We start from the raw sequence: 19,978 nt of genomic DNA on the forward strand, positions 1-19,978 counted from the left end.
TGTCCATTCACTGGTCACATTGAGAGCTCTTCGAACAGCCCGATCCCGTTTAAGATGGTCTGGACCTCCTGCTTATTACCAGTACTGAAGAATGCATCAATGACATCGTCGGGGGTCTGAGGGGTGATGGTCAGGATAGCGTGTGTTGGGGTGTAGCTCAGTGGAGCAGTTGGTACATCAGGAACAGCTGCAGTGACAAAGTGGACCGGACCAGATTCTACCCGAGTAGCCGAAGAAAATGAAGGCGAGTGCGATTCGCGAAAATGCAGATCGAGGTCTGGATCGATCTTTTCTGTAAGGAAAACTGTCTGCTGGTGATAGAAGTCGTTTGGAACCTTGCCATTAAGGTTCAGTTCAGCAGTATCATCGTGAGGAGACGAACTTTGCGGAGATACGCGTGCAATATCAACTATAGGAGGCGATGAACCTTCGGGAGACCGGTTTGCTGGTGAGCGGACCTCAAAGTCTAAGTGTACATCCGGTGTGGACAAAGCGCTCCAATGGGCAGGGGCAAGACCGGTTTGATTACAAAACTCAAGAAGCGATGCATCGAGAAGATCGTAGACATGTTCGCTTTGGTAGGGGGCCCGAATAATACTGGACTCCTGTGAAGTCCCGCCATTGGCTTCGGAAACGCGAGAAAGACCAAACATCATTCGGAGCTGGCGGGCGCGTAATGCTTTAGCAGAAGGCAGAGGCCTGCGCGGTGTGATTTTTCTATTACACCGCAGGAGAGCTTGCTCGAGAAGAAAGTGTGAGGGTGAATCAGGAGATACCACCATAGCAGTTACATATCGTCTGGTCTGTCGGTCATAGCTGAATAGCTCCTTGTACTTAACAATCGCACGGGTCCTTTGGACAAAAGAGCGCGTCATGGCTGCTTCGCCACGAAACCGTGACGACGCGCCAGATGTCTGAAAACTTGCGCCATAAAGCAGTGTAGGATCCATCAAGACCCGATAGTACTCCTTGTTGGAAGTGAACGCATAAACTACGCGGGGAGGAAATTCAGGTCCTTGCAGTTTCAGGATAAGGTGGACATCTTCGGTAGTCCGTGAGTCAATAAGGCGTGTAGCCTGCGGAATGCGCAACAACTCCAAAATGCAAAAGCTTATGCGTTGGAAAGTCAGGCGTTGCAAGTATCTGCGGGAGATGGTGTGTAAGGCTTTGACCGCAGCCAACACATTGGTCATTTTTTGCTTCGGGGCTCAAATAATGTCTGAAAGGTCATCGTCAAAGTCACGGGTAGTAGCTCTGCTTTTATAGGTACCAGCATAATCTTCTGACGGCTCTATGCGTCGATTTGTGGAAGTTAGTAAATCGTCCGCCAAATCCTGTAGTACCTTAGCAGACTGAAGATTGGTGTTCTGCTCATGCTCTCTTTGGAGGACTCCACCATCCAATGCAAGCCCATGATACCTTCTCAATGAAGGATTGGGTAATTTACCGGCGGCACTTTTGGTCGTGCTAGCTATAGACCCTAGTGGAATAGTATCCAGGGAGATGGACTGCAGCACAGTAGCAGCGCCGGTCTTCTTGACAGGGGTGATAAATAAGGGCCTTCGGGATACTACAGAAGGTGTCACGACTGGCTGTGAGGACTTGTCGACGGCGTCAGTGTTTGTAACCGCAGGTGCATTAGTCACTGGCGGGCGTGTTAGCTTCTTGAATATGCTGACAGAAGGAGGTTTGGGGGGTTCAGATGCTTCAATAGGAGGAATGGAAGAAATAGCTTGGCTTTCAGTTCTTTCGGTTAAGCTACTCTCGGCGACGCTATCTTGCAGGGTAGGAGTAGCTGTAGGGGGTTTCCTAGTTACTCGCTTAAATATATCTCCCTTTCGCGGCGGCTCTTCTTCGGTTGTGCTGTGCATCAGTGGAGATGGTTTGTCATTTCCCAAGGGTCCGTCATCATGCCCACTGACAACGGATCGCGGAAGGGAGAAATTGGAATCGGTAAATGGAGGCTTTACCCCAGAGCTTTGAGCCATAGAAAAAATGGGCAGAAGATCTCATTCCGACCGCAACCTGTTAAAGCATAAAAGGAGAGCGGAGAAGGATTCAAATGGCAACGGCTTAGAACACGATGCTATTACTATTGATGCTGCCATCGAGAAGCCTTCAATCCGAGCTGTATGCAAAGAAATGGCACCAGCTGATTCAGAATCCACTTTGAAATACGCTCTAGCAGAGTTGATACGCAAACCAGCTTCTCAGGAAGGCTGTGCTAATTCGTCTTTCACGTCTATTACTCAGAGCAAATTTGCGAGGACTTTGACATTGGAACATGAGACTACCAGGGCCTCAGTAAAGAGGGAGCAGCGGGAGTGCCTTGGCTACGTCAAGTGCACTTATAGTCGACGGAATGTGGCGGCAATAACTGCAGACGATCTGACGGCAGCAGACCCCATGTTAAATGTCATTCACATTTTACACCATAACTGTGTACCAGTGCCAGTTCACTGGCGGCTACGCAATGGCAGATTCTTGTCCGAGCATGTGCCCAAGTACACAGTCGCTTCGAAACATCAAAACGTGTACCAGATACCTCTATTTGCAGCAAAGCTCTATAACCCAAAGGATATCTATGCGAGATTCCAGAGGTCGAGCAGAGAAAGTAAGCAGTACAGTGCTTCACAGACTGTTGTCATAACCTATGAGCATCGTACCAATTGGGTAACTATACCGCTTCTCTCACATGGAGACCTTTACCAAGAAGCGCGCAGCAGTATAATTGGTCGTTCCGCATACTCTCCAGGCACCATGTCTGATGAGTTACGTGAAGCATTGAACATGCAGCCAAATGATCCACCTCCGTGGCTAGCCCGTCAAAGCCTATTGCTTAAACCTTCATGGCTCCAGGATATCTCCATCGCAGCGCTGAACGTATCTGCTCCTAAGCAGGAGACACCTCTGCTGCGCTTCTGATCATCATCTCAATAAAGATCAGCCACTCTATCAACCTAGCACGGGTTGTTCTTCTCCAAGAAAAAATGAAACGGGATGAAGTGCGAAAGAAACTCATGGAGCTTGATATTCGAAAGAAAGAGATCGAGGCGGAAGCAAAAAGCTATCAGGAGGTGCTGAACGCATACCCGAAGGTGCTGGACGATGAAGGCTTTCCCCTTCCTAACGTCCCCCATGAGCTTGTCGCCAATGCTAAGCATAAGCTTGTATGTCTCAAGACAGATTACAAGAATATAATGAACGAGATAGAAAGTTATCTGCCCTATGCGTTTTAGCGTGATATGATGCTATCACATAAAAGTAAATCAAAAAATGGCTGTACTTTCTCTTCTAATTGGTCTAGGTTGCGTGGCTCTAACATGGCTTCTTTTCGTCTCTGTCTTGCGGCGGAGCTCTCCAAGTACACTTCTGCGCCTCAAAGAGTCTGGAGTTAGTGTCACACATAATGGGTTTTCTAAAGCATTTTATTTCAAGTCTATACCTCAGTATAATCTAACGTTAAGCGTATCACCAGCCAGTGAGAGTGCCTCCAAAAAGAAAGCACGTGCTCTCCAAATCATAAGCACATTGTCAGTCGTACTGGGGACTGCATTCAGTATTCTGAGCATTGCTGTTATCATCTGGTCCATTTGGTCGTCCTTCAACAAAAAAGAAGTTCCCTACACCCTCACAGTACCGCACTCTAACGTGCTGACAGTGTTCCTTTGCCTCTGCAGCGCCGTCCTCTTTCATGAGATGGGGCATCTGCTACTTATGTACAGCACCAAGACACCCATTCGTGGGTTTGAGGTTGGGATACGGTACTTCATTCCCTTCGTTACAATCTTTGGGGCTTTAAATTCACCTGGATCCGCTTCTGACTCTCAAAAGGAAACCATTAACGCTATAGGCGGTATTCTCGGAAACATATCCACCTCGTTAATAGCTCTCGCTATAGCATATCTTGTTTCTTACCGAACACGCACCTCAGTTTCTTCCACCTCCCTGTTTGTTTACTTGGGAGAGGACCCCCACGACATTAGTCCCTATTCACTAGTTCAGTCCGTAGGAAGTACACCAATACACAGCCCAATGGATCTAGATCGTGCCCTCCGGACGATTGAGGCGCAGTATACCGGAGATTATGGAGCTATTGAGCTCTTGGTGGACAACAAAAACACCTTCTCGTTGGCCGCCGGAATCAGGCAATCGGTTCAGGCGCAGCTAGCATACCAGAAGAGTGGTGCCCTTGCAGGTGTGGCTGATCTCTGGCCACCATACTCATCATCACAAAGCCTAGGAGGCATACAGATACCGTACACAGCTTTGGAAAATATGGAGCCACTACAATGCCACATCCCACAAGATGGGGTCCCAATACTTCTATCCCACTATCACGTGCTTTCAGCGTCTCACCTGCTTGTTCTATCTCCCTATGTTATGAACACTTCTCTCCTTTCAACCTTTCTCTCTAGCGACCAGTCCAGCCTCTGTCATTACAGCACAGCAGACTATGTCTGCATGTATCCATATTTCTTCGCCAATGACACCCTTAGCGCCAGTGGAAACGGCGTCTATGCACGTTCGATAGTTAATGGTGTTCAGCAAATGATACCACTACCAGTTTCTGGCAGTCACCAGACTCTCACCCTCGAAGGGTGGAAAAAGCAATATCAGAGGCAGTTTGTCGCTGTTCCAACGTCTCTAGTGGGCACAGCTTCTGATGCCAAAGAGTTGGAGGTAGCGGTTCAACGGATACGAAGAACAAACAAGTTCACCTTTATCGTCCAGATCTTCACAGAAACGAGTGCCGGCATGGCTATCTTAGCATCACTGGGATTTCCGTTCGGTAGCGACGGCCAACACCTTCTGCGCAACGTCCTACGGAATAAGTCGACTCAAGCAATCGTCCAGTCAGCCTTTTGGGCGTCCTCGCTGACGCTGTGTTGTTTTCTGGGGCTGAGCACAATATACTCCCTATTCTAATGTTTGCTGGCTACGCTTTGACCTTCAGTTGAAGTATTGAAATGTAACTAACAGGCACTTGTAAGTGCCTTCATACGGTATATGTACTACATAGATGGCAACCACTGTGACAGAGTAGGACAAGTAAATCTTGGATAAATCAAAAAAGGATGAAGCTGCGATATTATCGCCACGTCCGAGACTTCGATTTCCGGATACCAGAGACTATATTTGACAAGGATCCAGTAAGCCTTATCTTTCTCATTATTAATTTGGTGGATTTCTGTCTCTTTTATGTGTTGCGTGAGCTTCATCCTGATTCCCCGCTTCTAATGTATTTTCTATGGATTCCGTTACAAATTCTTATCACCTACGATGCAATCAACTTTACTATCCAGTGCACTCGGTATCACATACGGTTTTTGACGTGGTATTATATTATGTGGACTGTCTCTAGGATTTCCGCTGTGGTTTCAGTTATAGTGGTGCCCTTCATTCTCAGGGCTGGGGTAAGCCAATTATACCACTATCACATGGGCAGTTTCAGCATATATCGAGGGCTGCTTCCCAGTCTCGGTCCAATCTTTCGCATGAAGGAGAGTCATACCCGTTGGGTTAAGGAATATTATATCCCCGACTTTGTCAAGTCCATAATCCGCATATCGTACTCAGTCGTTGCCTTCATATTTTGCTATGCTGGGCTTTTCCAAATTTTCAACTTTCCCCTTGGGACGTTCTCAATAAGCACAATTGATGCAGTTTATTATACTATGGTTAGCATTGCCAGCATAGGCTACGGTGACATCTATCCGACAAATAACTTTTCAAAGGTGGTGCTCTGTCTCTACATAATAGCCTTCCTGGGAAACCTGCCTATCTTTGTTAGGAATAGCACAGAAGAGCTGCACGTTACTCGGCTACTACACAAACTAAGGTCAGCCTGCAAAAATGGAATTACTATTATTTCCGATCAAAACATATCGTTTGTCTTTCTCCTCAGGCTTATCTTGCCGGCAAATATTCACATTGGCCTGATAGACGTCACTGAAGACGAGAATCCTCACTTACGCAACACCTGCTACAGCTTCAATAACGTAGGCTACATCAATCTGAACACGTGCGGGGAGAATACAGCAAGGCGGGCGCTAGACTATGAATTCCTGGTCAACAGCCTGGTGGGTAGAAGCAGAAAGATTGTCGTGCTGTCTCCAGTGTCATCTTCAACCATGGCGGACAGCACCTGTCTGGCTATGGCACTCAATTGTGGCAGAGTTGCAAAAGTGGATACACAGTTAATTGTGATGACCCGGGAGGGTGGACGTTCCCAGACACTGCAGTCACACATTGGCGCCTACCACGAGAATTGCTACATAGTGGATATGACCGACTTTAGTGCAAAGATACTTGTTTTGGCGATACTGTTCCCGGGGTTTGCTACCTTCTTCTTCAACATCATGCTCCCCCCTCATGTCTCTTTACATAAACTTGAGAATCGAACGGCAGATTTCTATAATGAAAGAGTAAGGAGAGTGAGAATCCGCACGCGTCTCCTTTTGGCAAACGCACGAGCAAAGGGTAAGAAGCATCAAAGTGGTAGACGATCCAAGCTATACTGCAAGTCCAGATCAGACGATGTTTTCCCGTCCAGCTCTCTACCTGGCATGCAGGGGCTTGAGTTCAATAATAGTGCACAGAATACGCTCGATGCAAACCAGCACATGTACTCTTCTCATGTGCGCTTCACGGATCTGAAAAAGCGATATACCATGGACCTGTCTAGCAGCTCGACCATGTCCTTGTACAAGGAGTACTATCCATGGGGAGTCAATAATAAAGATAGTGATGTGCAGGATAAAAAGTCGTATGTTCCGAAGGCGTACTCAATAGCTGCACTTAGAGACAAACCAACTGGCCTTGTGAAGAGCCCCTCGTTGCCAGAAATTCCATATGACAACAACGCAATCGCTATAGCAGTCTCGACACCCAATCTTGGCACCGTTCTCCCCGTGCCCATCACCCTGGAGACCATGCAAACAGCCTGTGCTGACTATTTCGGTAAAGAGAGCCAGCAACAGAGCACATCTTTCTCTAATGTGTCGTCTGTTCCATCTATTGATAATATAGCTGCCCTAGAGACTCGCTACTCGAGGCGTTCCTTTCAAGCAGGGCGGACAAAGGAGCCCCGTTTACAATTCGAAGCAGCTCTAACCCAGTTTATATCGAAAATAACCAAGTTCCCCACTCTTGAGTTTCTACGATCCACCATTGACATTCCCGTTTTTGATTTCCATCCCGGCCTGGTGCACGACAATAAGTGGCGTGCATGGCTTTCCTTTGAGCAAAACAAGCAGGTACACCTATTTCTTCCTGCCATGGTCGCTGCCACTGAGCCGCTGGACACAAGCACGACATTTAGCTCAAAATCCAATAACTATCCATCTAAATCAAAGTACTTGCGCAAGAGCTCTATCGACCTGGAAACTATGGTGCGCAATTGTGGGGCGGATACCACTAGTGACCGCTTCCGACCCCTTGCTGTAATAATTAACAAGCGTGTTCTTCAGCGTAAAGAAGATGATTGCCTCAACTATGAGGATACATTTGTCAAGAAGTGGCGCTTCACTAATCAGCTTTTTAAGTTCGACATTTGCTGCAATCTGCACGAAGGACTCACGATGGACAAGCCTGATCTGCTGGGCATTACTAAGCGGTTTCCGATTTATGAAGTCAAGCACAACAATGAGCAAATATGGAGCAAAACTTCTAAGATGACATCCGCAAGTAAGGCCATATACTCTCTCAAGCAGCTATCTGCACACCTCCCCATTGCTGAGCAACCCAGTGAGTTTCTAGGCGATATGTCCAGTATGCTATCATTGTCAAAGATTGACGAGCTGTCCATGCAAAGTGCCCAGACCAATATCCTTTCACCGCCTACGTTACTGAATAGAGTCTCTCTGAACGCCATGTCACGGGCTTACTCTCCTGATGCAGAGTCTTCAAAACAAATACCACCTATAGACAATTCACTTGAACAAGCGATAGCTCCGCCAGAAAACCCTGTGAACCCAGTATCTAATACCACAGGCCTGAAAAGCATTCTGGGGAAGAAAATCTCAACCCTAATGAGTGAGTACATTGGGGTACTGAATCCACAATTTGACGATTTTGTAATAACTAGCACAATAATGAATCATACACTATCCTTGGGTGCACTGCAGCAGGTTAAGCTATCGGCCAGGAACGTCAGCTCACTTGGACTTATTATATTAAATGACCTAGATCCAAAGCTTTTTTATGCAACAATGTTTATGCTCATGGATCTTCAGAAGATAGATAGCATGGTGCTAGTGTTTGACTGTGTGAGCGACGAGATGATAACTAAATACCGGGGCATGTTGTACAAAATGGCATCTAAATTGGTTGAGCGTGTACGCTGCTCCATGCCCAAGAAGCAGACTCTTTGTAGGGCACCATTCCTTGAGCAAGCATATTCTAGCAGGGCTGTGCTGTCCATGCCGTACCGTCAAGCCTCCGTCGCCCATGTCAATCCAACCGCTGAGCACAACCTCGATTCATCTGGTACCATGAAGCTTGACATGTGCTTCGGAGATGAACAGATGAGCTCGTCTCAGGAACACGAGATAGATGCTGAGTGTGTGGGACACTCGCAGACTCTGTCACGTGAGCTTTATGTTGTTAACCAAGAGGATACGATCTTGACGTATGCCTTACCCAGTGAAGACAAGGACGGCTACCTCAGCGAAGGGAAGTCAAAGACTTTCACCATCAAAATGTTCGCCATTGACTCAACAATCCCCGAAGAATTGACTGACATAGGATTTGCAGATCTCGACAGGGCCATGATCGTGAACCCGCTCGACAACTCGGTGGCAACAGAGGGTCATCTGCTCCTTACAAAGTCTGCATGTGAGATGATAGGCCATACGGACGTGATTGTCTACTCCTTAGACGTATATAATACGCTAATGCTTCACGATCTTGGATTTGGTGACAACTATCGATCCGGATCCTTCATTCCGAGCATCGAGGCCATCCTCACAGGCACATTTATTCAGTACTCTGAGAATGCACTGACGGCGCTAATGCTTATGAACAAAATTTACGCTTACAAAGATTCCGTCATTGTCTACCAAGTGTTATTCGACGATCGTACACATACGCATACAATATTTGCCAGTACGCGGGGAGCGAATACCCTCAACAATATCAAGAATAGACGCTTTTCCCAGCGAGTGTTGACTGTGGAGGCCCTCCAGAGCTTTCTTGGCGGATGCGGACTGGAGGTCCTCTACTACAGCATATGCGGATGCATCCTTGTTGCACCGGAGCCTAGCTTGTTTGTCGAGCACAAAGACTTCATTGTAGCATATAGCGTTGATTTATTTAAACAATTTTGAACAAGACTTCCCGAATTAGAACTTCAAATTAGACTTCTCGATTAGCACATCGACCATACGGCTTTTGATACTGTAAGATTTGGGCTTAGAAGAAGAGACCTAGCGTTATCTTCATTTTACTGGGCCGCCACTGAGCAGAGATTGACCCTGTGTAACGTCTCTTTGAAGATTGAATAGTGTTCGCTCCAAAATAGAGACCTTGCGTGTATACTCCCCTATAGCCTTCTGAAGAGAGTCCTGAGTGGCTATTAAGGAAATAAAGTCTATTGAGGCCGGTCCATCCCCAGAGGCAATTTCATTCTGACGGAGCTTCTTGAGAACTGACCTGTCTATGCCCAGCTGCTTCTTGCAGTCATTAATCTGAGCGCTTATCTTGTCAATTGCCGTTCGTTTAGCAAATATTTCCTTTTCAATGAACTCCTTTTCTTCTGTTATTTTATTCAGATCTGATTTGAAGGTGTTTAGTGCCAGCGTGGTATTTCCACTGGTAAGCTTAAGCCGAAGAAGCTCCTGGTTCTTGGCAGCTATCTTTTCAAGATATTTGGAGTTCGCAATGGCCAGTTGATCGAAGTCAATGGAGGACATCTGATCTGTTGCTTCAGTCTGCTTTTCGAGCTGCCTCTGGAGCTTCTTGATTTGCTTGTTGTTCACGTCTATCCGTGCCTTCATATTGTTCATGTCTGTTGTGATTTTCCCTATAACCTCGGAATAGAATGAATTGAGCTTAAACGCTGACACCTTGGTGGGGATAGAAAACTGCCTTGCGCCAACCTGGGTGCTGGGCTTCGATGGGGACCCAGAAGGAGACTTAGTCGGGGATGCCGGAGCAGTGCTCTTTGCTTCTACATCTGGCTCACCTGCCGCTCCTTCTTTGCCTGATGCCTGAGCATGGACACGTACCGGCGACTTTACTCTACCGGGGCTGGGGGAGCGACTCCGAGTCTTAGGCGACGGGCTCCTACTGGTAATTACGTCTCCAGTATCGTCAACAGTTAGATACACCTGGTCACCGATGGTCAGTGCCGCCTGGGGGTCGGCCAGAACGTCACGGCGGAAGGCGAAAAGCCACCGCTTTATTTCAGAAAGCTTTGTCTCTGCGGAAATCGTAAAGGCCTTCAGCGTCAATGTTATCTCTGTACCCTTGTTTCGCATGATCTCTGCATCGCCCTTAAGCTCTTCCGATTCACAGATGGCTATCAAAACTTTCTCTTTCATGGTCAGGGTGTCGGAATTGTCATCTGCACTCTCTGCCAGCGCGTCCTCTTCGCCATCAAAGTGCAAACTGGACGTGGGATCGAAAATGCTATTCTCTTGATTTTTAAGAAAAGACTGGTGGCGCTCAATGAAAGAAACAAGAAGATCATTTTCCTTCATGATCATTTCATTTGCCTGAATCAGCTCGTCTATTTTCTCGGAAAAGTTAATGACCTGTGTGCTTCCAAGCATGGTTTCGGGACAGGCTCCTTTTTAAACTTTGAGGCCAAGTTTTAAATTTCAAATGGTCCAATCCTTTTTCAATGCACCACTTATTCTAGAAGGCCCTGCATCTGTTGCGTTTTCTAGCGAATCAGAAGAGTCCTCGAAGCCGGTAGAAGTTACTATTTATAGCGACAGAACAGTAAAGATCTTCTATAATGCTGACGGAAAGCTAGAGACGCGACAAGCAAAATCTTGCTGCATTTTGAATCAGGAGCCGACCTCACTTACAATATTGGGTATTGAGCAGGGAGCTCTCGTGCAGTGGTGCTTGATTTGCGCCTCTTTCCATATACTTCAGAACTATAATATGATAGGGGACTTTCTCCCCCGGAGGTCTCGTCGAGAAATCAATACAGTTAATGATCTGCTGATTAGAGCAGAAGATGGAGTCGAAGAAGAGTCCAACTTGATGGACTTCTTCACCAACACTTACGTGAATACAGATAGAGATACTGAAGTAGTTCAGTCAGCAGGTCAAAGGTATACTGAAAATTTATCCCGGGCACAGGACACTCTCCTTGCTGAGATTCATAAGCTGCTGGTTGAGGGAATGGAGGCTGACGTTGCAATGAAGGACCAGAGACAGCAGAGGCATAACGAGTGGCTTATGCTGCGTGGAAAGATCGAGCAAGCCATCAACCTAGATGGTCAAGATGATAATGCACCAGCCTCTATCAGACTAGTAGTACCAAACATACAGATGCCCGAAGAGTACAGCCTTCTTAACTCTATTCAGGAGACGCAGGACGAGGCACTTGACGAATTTATTTCTACCATCAATGGCGAGGAGACCGATAAAACTCCAACTCAATAGCATCACAGTCGCTCACAGAGAGATATAATCTCTTGGTGCCATTACTGCTGTCTCTTCCGATGAACTTCCTCGCTGGACTATCTCCCTTGTATATCAGTGTTGTCTTCAGTACCCTTGTGGCGTGATTGAGGGCTACCTTCACACACCATATCTTTGTGCTGGCACCATCACACACAAGTACTGCCAGTCCGCTTGAGCAAACAAATGCCAAATCAGCTATAGAACAGTCAGTCTGTGACCAGTCTATCTGCTCACCGTGGAGCCCTTGCAACTCCGCAATGGACAGGGTGAACATAGGGAGGCCTGTTTCAACGGATAAAATGATTATCTTGTTTGCGGAGCACACCGCAACTGCGCACCGTTCAGTCCATATTCCTACCTCCACTGTTGTGATGGCAGGGTCTAGCTTTTCACAGTATGCCCATGAGTTATACTGTCTTTCGACTTCCGTGCACAAGGGGCCGTACAACAGGTACCTATAGTTTATCATTGCTATGCCATGACTCGTTAAGCACGCAACGTACGGCAATGAGTCGATAAATGCAATCGTGTATACTGTAAGAAATACTTGCGGTGTGCTCAGCCCCAAGAACTCCGGCAGATTAATATATCGAGGCGTGAGCGCACCCGCTTCTTCGTTGTCCACAAAGGGGACATAGAGGTGCAAGATTCCAAGGGGTGAGTATAGTGCGAGAACTTCGTTTTGTGACACATAAAAGTATGAAGACAGTCCTGAACATGTCCCTGCGCTCTGGAAGACGCAAGATGCCCATCCTCTTTCTCGAGAGGTGGTAGACCTTGCTGCGTCTCCATACCTGCGACTGTGGTAGTGCTCAACAATGGCCTCTGGCACAGGGTGTACTGTGAGGTTTATCAGTGATTTGGACCGATTACTCAAGGGCCTTGGTATCATGATTGCATTGTTTTGCTTATCACATATACATGTAATCCACTTGCTCCCCATACTGATGGACTTGGTAGGATACGAGAGGCTGTATCTGTACAAGACATAAAGGGAGACAGTGTTGAAGACAATGAAATGGTGCAATGAATCAGGATCACTAGCACCACCTTCGTTTTTAGTTTCTGATTCCGTTGTCGGTAGCTTGGCGACAAGGCTAAATGTGAGACCATCGGGGCAGACAAAGGCTTGCGCTGCTAGATCCTCTGTTACATCAAGTGCGCGACCTGCTAGTTCGGCTTTCGTTTGCGCATCTATCAAATGGAGGCTATGGCGAAATATGACGACAAGTCGTGCTGAGAGCGCAGGTTCCTTTGAGGGGCCAAATCGCAGGATCCGTAACGGGTAGCCGTCGTTATTTGGCATGTGGCTTATGTAGTAGTTGAGTGGATATCGTGTTAATCGAACGCCCTCCGTGCAACTCAAGCTTTGCTCCTTTCCCAAAGTTGCGGTTGACGAAACTGTGATGGCCTTGTTGTCATAGTCTTGCTTGGTGGCAGGATCGAAGATGGACACATGCGAATCCAAACAGAGTGATTCTAATTGCGCGTATGCAAGCCCCTTTCCAACGAGGATTCGAAGCAAGCCGGGATCTACCATGTCCAGGGTAGGATCATTAAGCTTTATCATGGCCTCGCACGAAAGAGCTGCTGCGCTGTGTAGATACCCACACTCCCTCAGATAATTGTAAACAAGGCAGGGGATGTCAGAAGGATTCATTTTTAACGTGAATAAGAAGGAATTTGATGGAGTTTAGCTGCCACATTAGGAGAATCTGTACAGGGGCTAGACTAGGTGACTCCGCAGGCAGAGTTTTATGGACAAATCTTTCGTTCATCTCTCAAAGGCTCGCAATACTTAAAGATTTGAATTTAAAAAGATGGACAGAGATCTGAGGTCTCGCAAAACACCCAGAGCAGATATTGGTAGCACCGTCACAGCTGTTCTGGACACACGACCGCAGTTTGAAAGTGTAGAGGGTGCTGAGGCAACAGTCTTAGTGGATGGGACGCGGCGTAGATTAAATAGTCGCCAGTCTTCTGCGGGCCCGGCTATCCTGCACCAGCGAGGGAAGAAGTCTGAAGGAAACTCCCCCATACAGTTCCACGACGGCTATTTGAATCACCCTGGTCTTTTTTCCGTAGAATTAGGCTTTTCCACGGCCTCAATTAACTACGAGGGTCATCCAAGCGCAGATGTGGTTGTACCTCATCGTTATAGAAATAACTACGAGCTCACAGATGCTGAGGATGCACAGCTGATCACGATGATGGAGCGGGAGTTTCCAGAATATCAGGGCAAGCTGACCAAATCCATCTCTGCATCCTATGACTCTGAGACATTCCTCAGTCAAAACTGCAGCAGTATATTCAACGAGGCTCTCAGGCCGTCTATTGACATACACTCCGTCTGTGAGCCTTTAGACAGCATATCTCTGTCGAGCTCCATGAACTCTATGTTCCACGTAGTCTCTCAAGACCACACAAGGGCCTGTAATAGCTCCATTGGAGATGACAGCCTGTTGCGGGACCATCGGGGACCTGCTGCACGCAGCACCACTATACTATACAATGGAACACGCCAAAAGAGCCAGCAATCTGCCACAGCGTCAAGGCAACACAAGTCTGCTAAGATCTTGCAGTAAATTTGTCTGTGGTGCAGCATGCGCTTACAGACTAAAGTACAGGCCTCCTCAGTCCCGCTTGTAAGAGAGCAAAATGTTTAGACAACCCTGACTTCGGATTGTTGCTAAACCTATCAATAATAAATAAATTAATTTAACTATAAATCGTCTTGAGTACAAATAAGGCACGTAGGGCTTGAAAGGCCCGTTTGCCTAGAGACTGGAAGCTGAAGATGTTCCCACGCCGTATTGCAGTGCTGAGAAGTTCTGTAATCTGAACTCGATTGATATCTTCGCGGTTCTTCACAAAGGACGTGCGAGTCCTCTGCAGACATGCCTGGATAGAAAGCGCCGGAAGTCTAAGCAGCCTTTGTAGCTCCTCCCCAATTCGGGGCCGGTACCCATCTGATCCCTCGGTTAGCATGTCCAATTGTTCTGCAATATGCTGCTGGCTAAATACGTTCACCCTTTGTATGAGACTCTCAACGGTTCTTCCTCCCATAGAGATTGGCACACATGCCTCTTCAACAGGGACATGTTGACTAAACAACTTTATCACGGCGTCCCATCTGGATGTAAGCTTTGCGAACATAGATTTCAGTAAGCCATTGCTGCTCGAACCTGGGGAGGCCCTCTGTTGTAACTTCCTCAAAAGAAGCTCCCTTCTAAACCACAGCCTGCGATTCAGCACAGGCCTCAGCTGCACAAGCTCACGCAGAAAGGTGTGTGCTTGGTGATCAGTTGGAAAATAGGTGGGAAAGCATGCCTGGCCGTTGTATGCGACAATCTTATCCCAGTTCTGCTTAACAGCAATCTCGTGCGCATGCAATATAAACTCCTCGTGATTCTTAACTTGTGATGCTGCAGTGCCAGGGTGGACAACCAAGCCATTAAATGAGAGGTACAGACGAAATCTGTCTATCAACTTGTGGATCGAGACTGTGTGAAACTCATGAGCTGGATCATCCAACGGAGCAAAGTACTTCAAATACAGCAGTAGCTCCAAAGTGTGAACATATCCAAATGAAGGAATACCATCACAAAAGTCGCATCCCATAATTAGTGCAAGGAAGATAATATCATCGCTTGAAAAATACAAAGAGATATCTCGCTGACGTATGGATTGGAAGCCAGAGACGTCATGGATGCTGGACAGTCTTCCAAAGAGGCGCAGCACCAGAACAGGGCGGTAGGCTATGACATCCGAGTCTTCTGTCAACACAGCTGCCACATAACCATGAGAGTTTAAAAGGGCACATACATGTTCAGCCTCATAGCCAGGCTTGCACTTGATGCATGGAACCTTGAACAAGTTAGCTATTTGTAAGACCTCTGCTATCACCCTTTCGGTTAAAGGCTTGTATACAGAAGAGGAGTCAGTATTGCCCGCAAGCCTCTTGTGCATTTTATATACGCCTACCTTGAATACGCCCACCTCGGGAAATTCAGTAGATTGGTTGACAAACGAGGAAAATGTTGTCCCCACAGCAGTACTAGAATTCATAAGTTTCTTCATGTAAGATTGATTGTTCGTGGAACGATTCCACGTAGCGCTGGCATCCATCTCTTGAGCTGCAGGTGAACCACTAAGCTCTTCTCTCCAGCCAGGCCCAGGAGGTGACGATGGTGCTACAAAAGAAGGGGCCGGGTGTGAAGCTTCAGTTGTCGAAGGATCTCTGTCAGAGATGGAATAGGGTAGGGTAGAGAAGTACTCTTCAGCGTCTCTTGATGCACTGAATATACTACGCTGCATTGGCGACACGTCTGCCTTGCTGGTTGGTGTCTGCTTAACTGATCTATGTGGAGACATGGCTGTAAGTAAAGCTAAGCGCGCTGCATCCCTTTGCTGTCTAATAGCTGTAAAGACCTGTTCATTCATCTGAGACACTGCAAGACGTCTTTGCAGTTGCCAACTTGCGTACTCTTCCAACTGTGCAGAGACGGCGTCAGAGTTAAAGCGGAGCTTATGTGATAGCAAGTGCTTTGTTCCTTCATAGTTATAGTCAGCCCTAAACTCTAGTGAGTCAGAAACATATGAATCCTCTTTCTCTTTTTCTTCAGAGGCAGCATTTATACCAGCGAAGTGTGAGGCGGTAGAAGAGGGCTCCGGTTGGTCAAAATTTATAGGGGTAATCTCAGGGCATGCAGTGCACCTCATGAAGGAAGTGACTGCCCCCCTACTACTATCTGACCAATGCTCAGGAACAAACGAATCCGATACAGTTTTCGAAGTCATCTCTTGAAGGGTATTTTGCTCATGGGATGCTGAAAAGTGTGCCATAATGTCGTCAAGCGCTTCCGTCTCAAGTCGTCGATATTCGTCAGCATCAATCGCGTCTGCTTCACCTTTAGTGCTTCTGATCAAACTGGCTTCGGCGCTTCGACGCCTCTCCAGTTCCTCGGTCTTCAACCAGTGCGGGGCCCCAGAATCAAACACAAAGACAGGCATCAAGCCCAGTGACAGTATGCGTGTGATAATTAGAAAGGTTGCGCGGACATGGTAGTTCTTACGCTCTTCATCTGAGCTGGTATAGTAGTAAGAGTACAACAAGCCAGAAATATCTACCGAGACCGTCTTCTTGTTGAGATAGTCGGCGCGGTTTAAGCCCTTTGACATCTGACTCAGAATGTTCCAGAGGCCAGCTATGCCCATCACTCACTGCGTGCCTTTATTTCCTGCGAAAGGGTTTTAAATGATTTCTCCTGCCAATGCCGGAGCTGAGGCACACACACTTTGAGAGCTCATTTCCAACCTGTAAAATAAGTAGTACAAACATTACAGTTTATAATGCTCACAACCGAACCATAAAACCGAGTGCACCCCCAGACCTGGCTTCAGTGAAAACAATAGTATCCAATTAATTTACGCCCAAGGAATCCTTTGGGAGCTGAAGCCGTCTTCATAAGAAGAAGAGAAGAAATAAACGTAGAAATATCGACAACAGCGATGTACTAAGATCTAACTGTGACATGACAGGGGCGACGTTGCATCCTTAAGTAAGGCATTAAATCTAAAATATTTCCTACAAAACATAGCACTAAGAAGTCACAGTACAAGAATTTCTAAAAGTAAGTCTCGGTAAGACTAAAAGTCTTAAAAAGCAGAGTTTCTAATTATACAAGGAGGGCTCAGGCCAAGCAACCACACCTGAGACCTGAGATTCAATGAAATCAATGGAGTACCAGTGGTCACATGAATCTGTGGGGCCCATTAATAAGCTCAAGCCATATGCAGAAGTTACGCTTCAACTCATTGTAGTTCATATCGGGGCGAAGAAAGACGAAGATGCATGCCACAAGGTAGTGCACTTTATTTTTCTTTGTAGCGATCATATTGCAAAGCTCCCCTCTCTGGGTTATGGGGACATTGACGTGTTGCATAGTGGAGACACACAGCTCTAAAGTATCGAGCCAGTAAGAGAAAGAGTAGTCTTTGATATCGAACTTGAAATCCATCTTGAGGTACTTGTGGAACCTCGAACGCAGACTGGAGAGGGTGCGGTTATTATAGATCAGAAGAGAATAGTAATAGTAGATGATGTGCCAATTGAGATCAATGGTATTATAATCTCCAACGTAGTAAAAGATGGCTGCCAGGATAATATTATCATCCTGCTCTGTGAATGCTTTCGGGGCCTTAGGACTATCTTCGTAGATAGTGGCCCGGAACGCGGGTCTGGGCCTACGTCTGTCAAAGGTGGAGCTGGCCAACCCAATGCAGCTGAATTTATATTGTGCATTGGAGTGGGGAGCAAAGTGCGACGCCGACTCATTCATGTAAGTTTTCGGGGCACTCTGCACGGTGTAGTTGATGTCTGTATCTACTACAATCGGAGTATCCTGCACTGCATAGTTCCCACCCGTGGCATGCATGCTCGGCCAGGTTCTGCTGTGATGAGGGTGGGAGCAGTGGAAAGAGGATGACATGGAGTGGGACGCGTGCTCAGAGGTAGAGGAGTTGTCATGGACGGACTGTGCATACTTCTGCCGCTGGTGGGGCTCCTGGATGTACATAGACCCTCCACCAGCATCACTGTTGATCAGACTATCCATGGGATCAGGAGCGCAGCCAACGCTCTGGGCAGGCATATCATTGACCATGTTTGATGTACTGCTATCCCGTGCTCCTACGGCTCTACCAGATTGAGAATCAAGCAGGAAATCAACCTGAGTGCCTACTCTGATACCAGCCGGTGGCTTTTCCTCAGAAGGAAACTCTTGGGACAAGAGCTGCATCAATGCGTCCCGTTCGGTCTTCGAAAGGGTCCTAATCATCCGCCTAAGATCGTCACGGCCTATATTTTCCCCCTTAGGGACAGAGGGCTTCTTACACTCAATTGGCTGTGTGTGTACCTTCACTCTTCGTTGCTCACCATAGGACTCCCCACCTTGATGGGGACTCGCCTGGACTGTGGGTAATGGCCGCTCATAAGCGTCGGCCACCTCTGACTGCGGCGGCCGAGGATGAGGAGAAGGAGGAACGGGAAACTCCTCTAATGCTAGTGCAGTCGCCGGAGGTTCTTCGGAAATGAAGGGTATGATCTTCGCGGAAGCAGTAGGCAGGTGCGTATTATGACCTATAGAGTTGATAGGTTTTGATGGGAGAATTGTTTGTTCGGGCGGAAAAAACCGAAAACGCATGTCATTGGATATCAAGACCCTTGCTGGAGTGAAGATGTAAGGCGTGGCTGTCCCTGATATCATATCGGACCCATCGTACAAGTAAACAGGGTCGGCGAACGGATCCAACCTCGACATAGTCTCCCGAGCAGACTCGCTGCTCTGTTGGTCTGTAAAGCTGGGGAGGGTATCAGTGATTATCTTAAGATTTCGGTGTCGAAAACCTGCGCCCTGGCCCGCGAGTCTGGGAGAGGCTACCAATTCCCCGTGTGACATGTCGCGTGATTTTTTTGAACTGGAATGTGTTGATAATTTAAAAGTGGGTTTATGGACGACCTCGAGCCTGTGGTCAGTGCTACGATATTTGAAGATTTCCCACCGTGCGTCACCAAAGCCCTCTTTCGGTACTGCACAGTGGGGATATCCGAAAAGCTAAGGCTAAAGCGTTATTTTATTCTATTTGATCAGGAGCAGCGCACTGCGCGCATAGAGACCGCAGACCCGAAGATCGTAGATACTATAAAACGGATATTCTCAGTATCTGCGCACACAATCCAATTAAATAGAGATGATATTATTTCTGAACAAAAGGATTTTGCGTTGCAAAGAAGCCTGACGAATATTGAAAAGTGTGAGGAGGCATTTGTACGTGACGGTGTTTGTGCAGTAGACGTCATTTCTTCGGCTTCAGATGCGAAGTCCACTCCAGCCATTATTGATTTTCTGCAATTCCTCTTTTCGCACGTAACGTTTGCAAAGGCTGGAGAGCGCGTGAAGATAATAGTTCCCCAGAAGCTTTCGAAGGCGGTTGCTGACGCCCTTGTCAACGATCGGGTCTCCTTCAAGATATATCTGCCAAAGGTGGAGCTTATTGAGTCTCATCCTAAGAAAGGTAACATGGCCTATCGCGTGAAGGTCAGATTGCTACTGAATAAGGACGACTGCGTTAAGTTAATAGAAAACACTCAAACCTTAAAGCAGCCCCCGTTCTTCAACGTTCGTCCTGTCAATGATCTTATTGATCCGTGGTGAGGCGGGCTCTACGTCACAGCACACATGTACACATGTTTTCTTCCTTTGCTCTAGTCTTTGTCACCATTTAAATCTTTTGGGAGCTGATAGCTTGTATACCGTAGGGTTCAAGGGTGTGA

The 19,978-nt window shown here is 47.1% G+C and overlaps 13 protein-coding genes across 13 annotated transcripts; 7 read left to right on the forward strand and 6 right to left on the reverse strand.

Annotated features, from left to right (window-relative positions):
- Positions 1-14: 14 nt before the first annotated feature.
- GL50803_00101189 (uncharacterized protein) lies at positions 15-1,193 on the reverse strand (the record flags this gene model as incomplete). The annotated part of the gene is made up of 1 exon (XM_001709431.1): positions 15-1,193. One exon carries the CDS (start codon positions 1,191-1,193, stop codon positions 15-17), a length of 1,179 nt encoding a protein of 392 aa, XP_001709483.1.
- Positions 1,194-1,208: 15 nt separating this feature from the next.
- Positions 1,209-1,988, reverse strand: GL50803_0017125 (uncharacterized protein; the record flags this gene model as incomplete). The annotated part of the gene is made up of 1 exon (XM_001709433.1): positions 1,209-1,988. The coding sequence occupies one exon, from the start codon at positions 1,986-1,988 to the stop codon at positions 1,209-1,211; it is 780 nt and encodes a 259-aa protein (XP_001709485.1).
- Positions 1,989-1,995: 7 nt separating this feature from the next.
- On the forward strand, positions 1,996-2,925 carry GL50803_0017126 (PSP domain-containing protein; the record flags this gene model as incomplete). The annotated part of the gene is made up of 1 exon (XM_001709434.1): positions 1,996-2,925. The coding sequence occupies one exon, from the start codon at positions 1,996-1,998 to the stop codon at positions 2,923-2,925; it is 930 nt and encodes a 309-aa protein (XP_001709486.1).
- A 65-nt stretch (positions 2,926-2,990) lies between these two features.
- Positions 2,991-3,239, forward strand: GL50803_006647 (uncharacterized protein; the record flags this gene model as incomplete). Its single annotated transcript, XM_001709435.1, has 1 exon — positions 2,991-3,239. One exon carries the CDS (start codon positions 2,991-2,993, stop codon positions 3,237-3,239), a length of 249 nt encoding a protein of 82 aa, XP_001709487.1.
- A 37-nt stretch (positions 3,240-3,276) lies between these two features.
- On the forward strand, positions 3,277-4,929 carry GL50803_0017127 (uncharacterized protein; the record flags this gene model as incomplete). Its single annotated transcript, XM_001709436.1, has 1 exon — positions 3,277-4,929. The coding sequence occupies one exon, from the start codon at positions 3,277-3,279 to the stop codon at positions 4,927-4,929; it is 1,653 nt and encodes a 550-aa protein (XP_001709488.1).
- Positions 4,930-5,078: 149 nt separating this feature from the next.
- On the forward strand, positions 5,079-9,329 carry GL50803_00101194 (Ion channel family protein; the record flags this gene model as incomplete). The annotated part of the gene is made up of 1 exon (XM_001709438.1): positions 5,079-9,329. One exon carries the CDS (start codon positions 5,079-5,081, stop codon positions 9,327-9,329), a length of 4,251 nt encoding a protein of 1,416 aa, XP_001709490.1.
- Positions 9,330-9,440: 111 nt separating this feature from the next.
- On the reverse strand, positions 9,441-10,775 carry GL50803_006455 (uncharacterized protein; the record flags this gene model as incomplete). Its single annotated transcript, XM_001709439.1, has 1 exon — positions 9,441-10,775. One exon carries the CDS (start codon positions 10,773-10,775, stop codon positions 9,441-9,443), a length of 1,335 nt encoding a protein of 444 aa, XP_001709491.1.
- A 52-nt stretch (positions 10,776-10,827) lies between these two features.
- On the forward strand, positions 10,828-11,622 carry GL50803_0017129 (uncharacterized protein; the record flags this gene model as incomplete). Its single annotated transcript, XM_001709441.1, has 1 exon — positions 10,828-11,622. The coding sequence occupies one exon, from the start codon at positions 10,828-10,830 to the stop codon at positions 11,620-11,622; it is 795 nt and encodes a 264-aa protein (XP_001709493.1).
- On the reverse strand, positions 11,585-13,303 carry GL50803_006452 (uncharacterized protein; the record flags this gene model as incomplete). The annotated part of the gene is made up of 1 exon (XM_038046307.1): positions 11,585-13,303. The coding sequence occupies one exon, from the start codon at positions 13,301-13,303 to the stop codon at positions 11,585-11,587; it is 1,719 nt and encodes a 572-aa protein (XP_037901928.1).
- A 160-nt stretch (positions 13,304-13,463) lies between these two features.
- On the forward strand, positions 13,464-14,228 carry GL50803_006451 (uncharacterized protein; the record flags this gene model as incomplete). Its single annotated transcript, XM_038046306.1, has 1 exon — positions 13,464-14,228. One exon carries the CDS (start codon positions 13,464-13,466, stop codon positions 14,226-14,228), a length of 765 nt encoding a protein of 254 aa, XP_037901929.1.
- A 133-nt stretch (positions 14,229-14,361) lies between these two features.
- On the reverse strand, positions 14,362-16,860 carry GL50803_0014208 (Flap endonuclease XPG family protein; the record flags this gene model as incomplete). Its single annotated transcript, XM_038045749.1, has 1 exon — positions 14,362-16,860. The coding sequence occupies one exon, from the start codon at positions 16,858-16,860 to the stop codon at positions 14,362-14,364; it is 2,499 nt and encodes an 832-aa protein (XP_037901930.1).
- A 536-nt stretch (positions 16,861-17,396) lies between these two features.
- On the reverse strand, positions 17,397-19,103 carry GL50803_00112416 (uncharacterized protein; the record flags this gene model as incomplete). The annotated part of the gene is made up of 1 exon (XM_001709444.1): positions 17,397-19,103. One exon carries the CDS (start codon positions 19,101-19,103, stop codon positions 17,397-17,399), a length of 1,707 nt encoding a protein of 568 aa, XP_001709496.1.
- Positions 19,104-19,154: 51 nt separating this feature from the next.
- Positions 19,155-19,859, forward strand: GL50803_006448 (uncharacterized protein; the record flags this gene model as incomplete). Its single annotated transcript, XM_001709445.1, has 1 exon — positions 19,155-19,859. One exon carries the CDS (start codon positions 19,155-19,157, stop codon positions 19,857-19,859), a length of 705 nt encoding a protein of 234 aa, XP_001709497.1.
- Positions 19,860-19,978: the final 119 nt, after the last annotated feature.

Source organism: Giardia intestinalis, chromosome 4 (assembly GCF_000002435.2).
Source record: "Giardia intestinalis strain WB C6 chromosome 4, whole genome shotgun sequence".
NCBI lineage: Eukaryota > Fornicata > Diplomonadida > Hexamitidae > Giardia > Giardia duodenalis.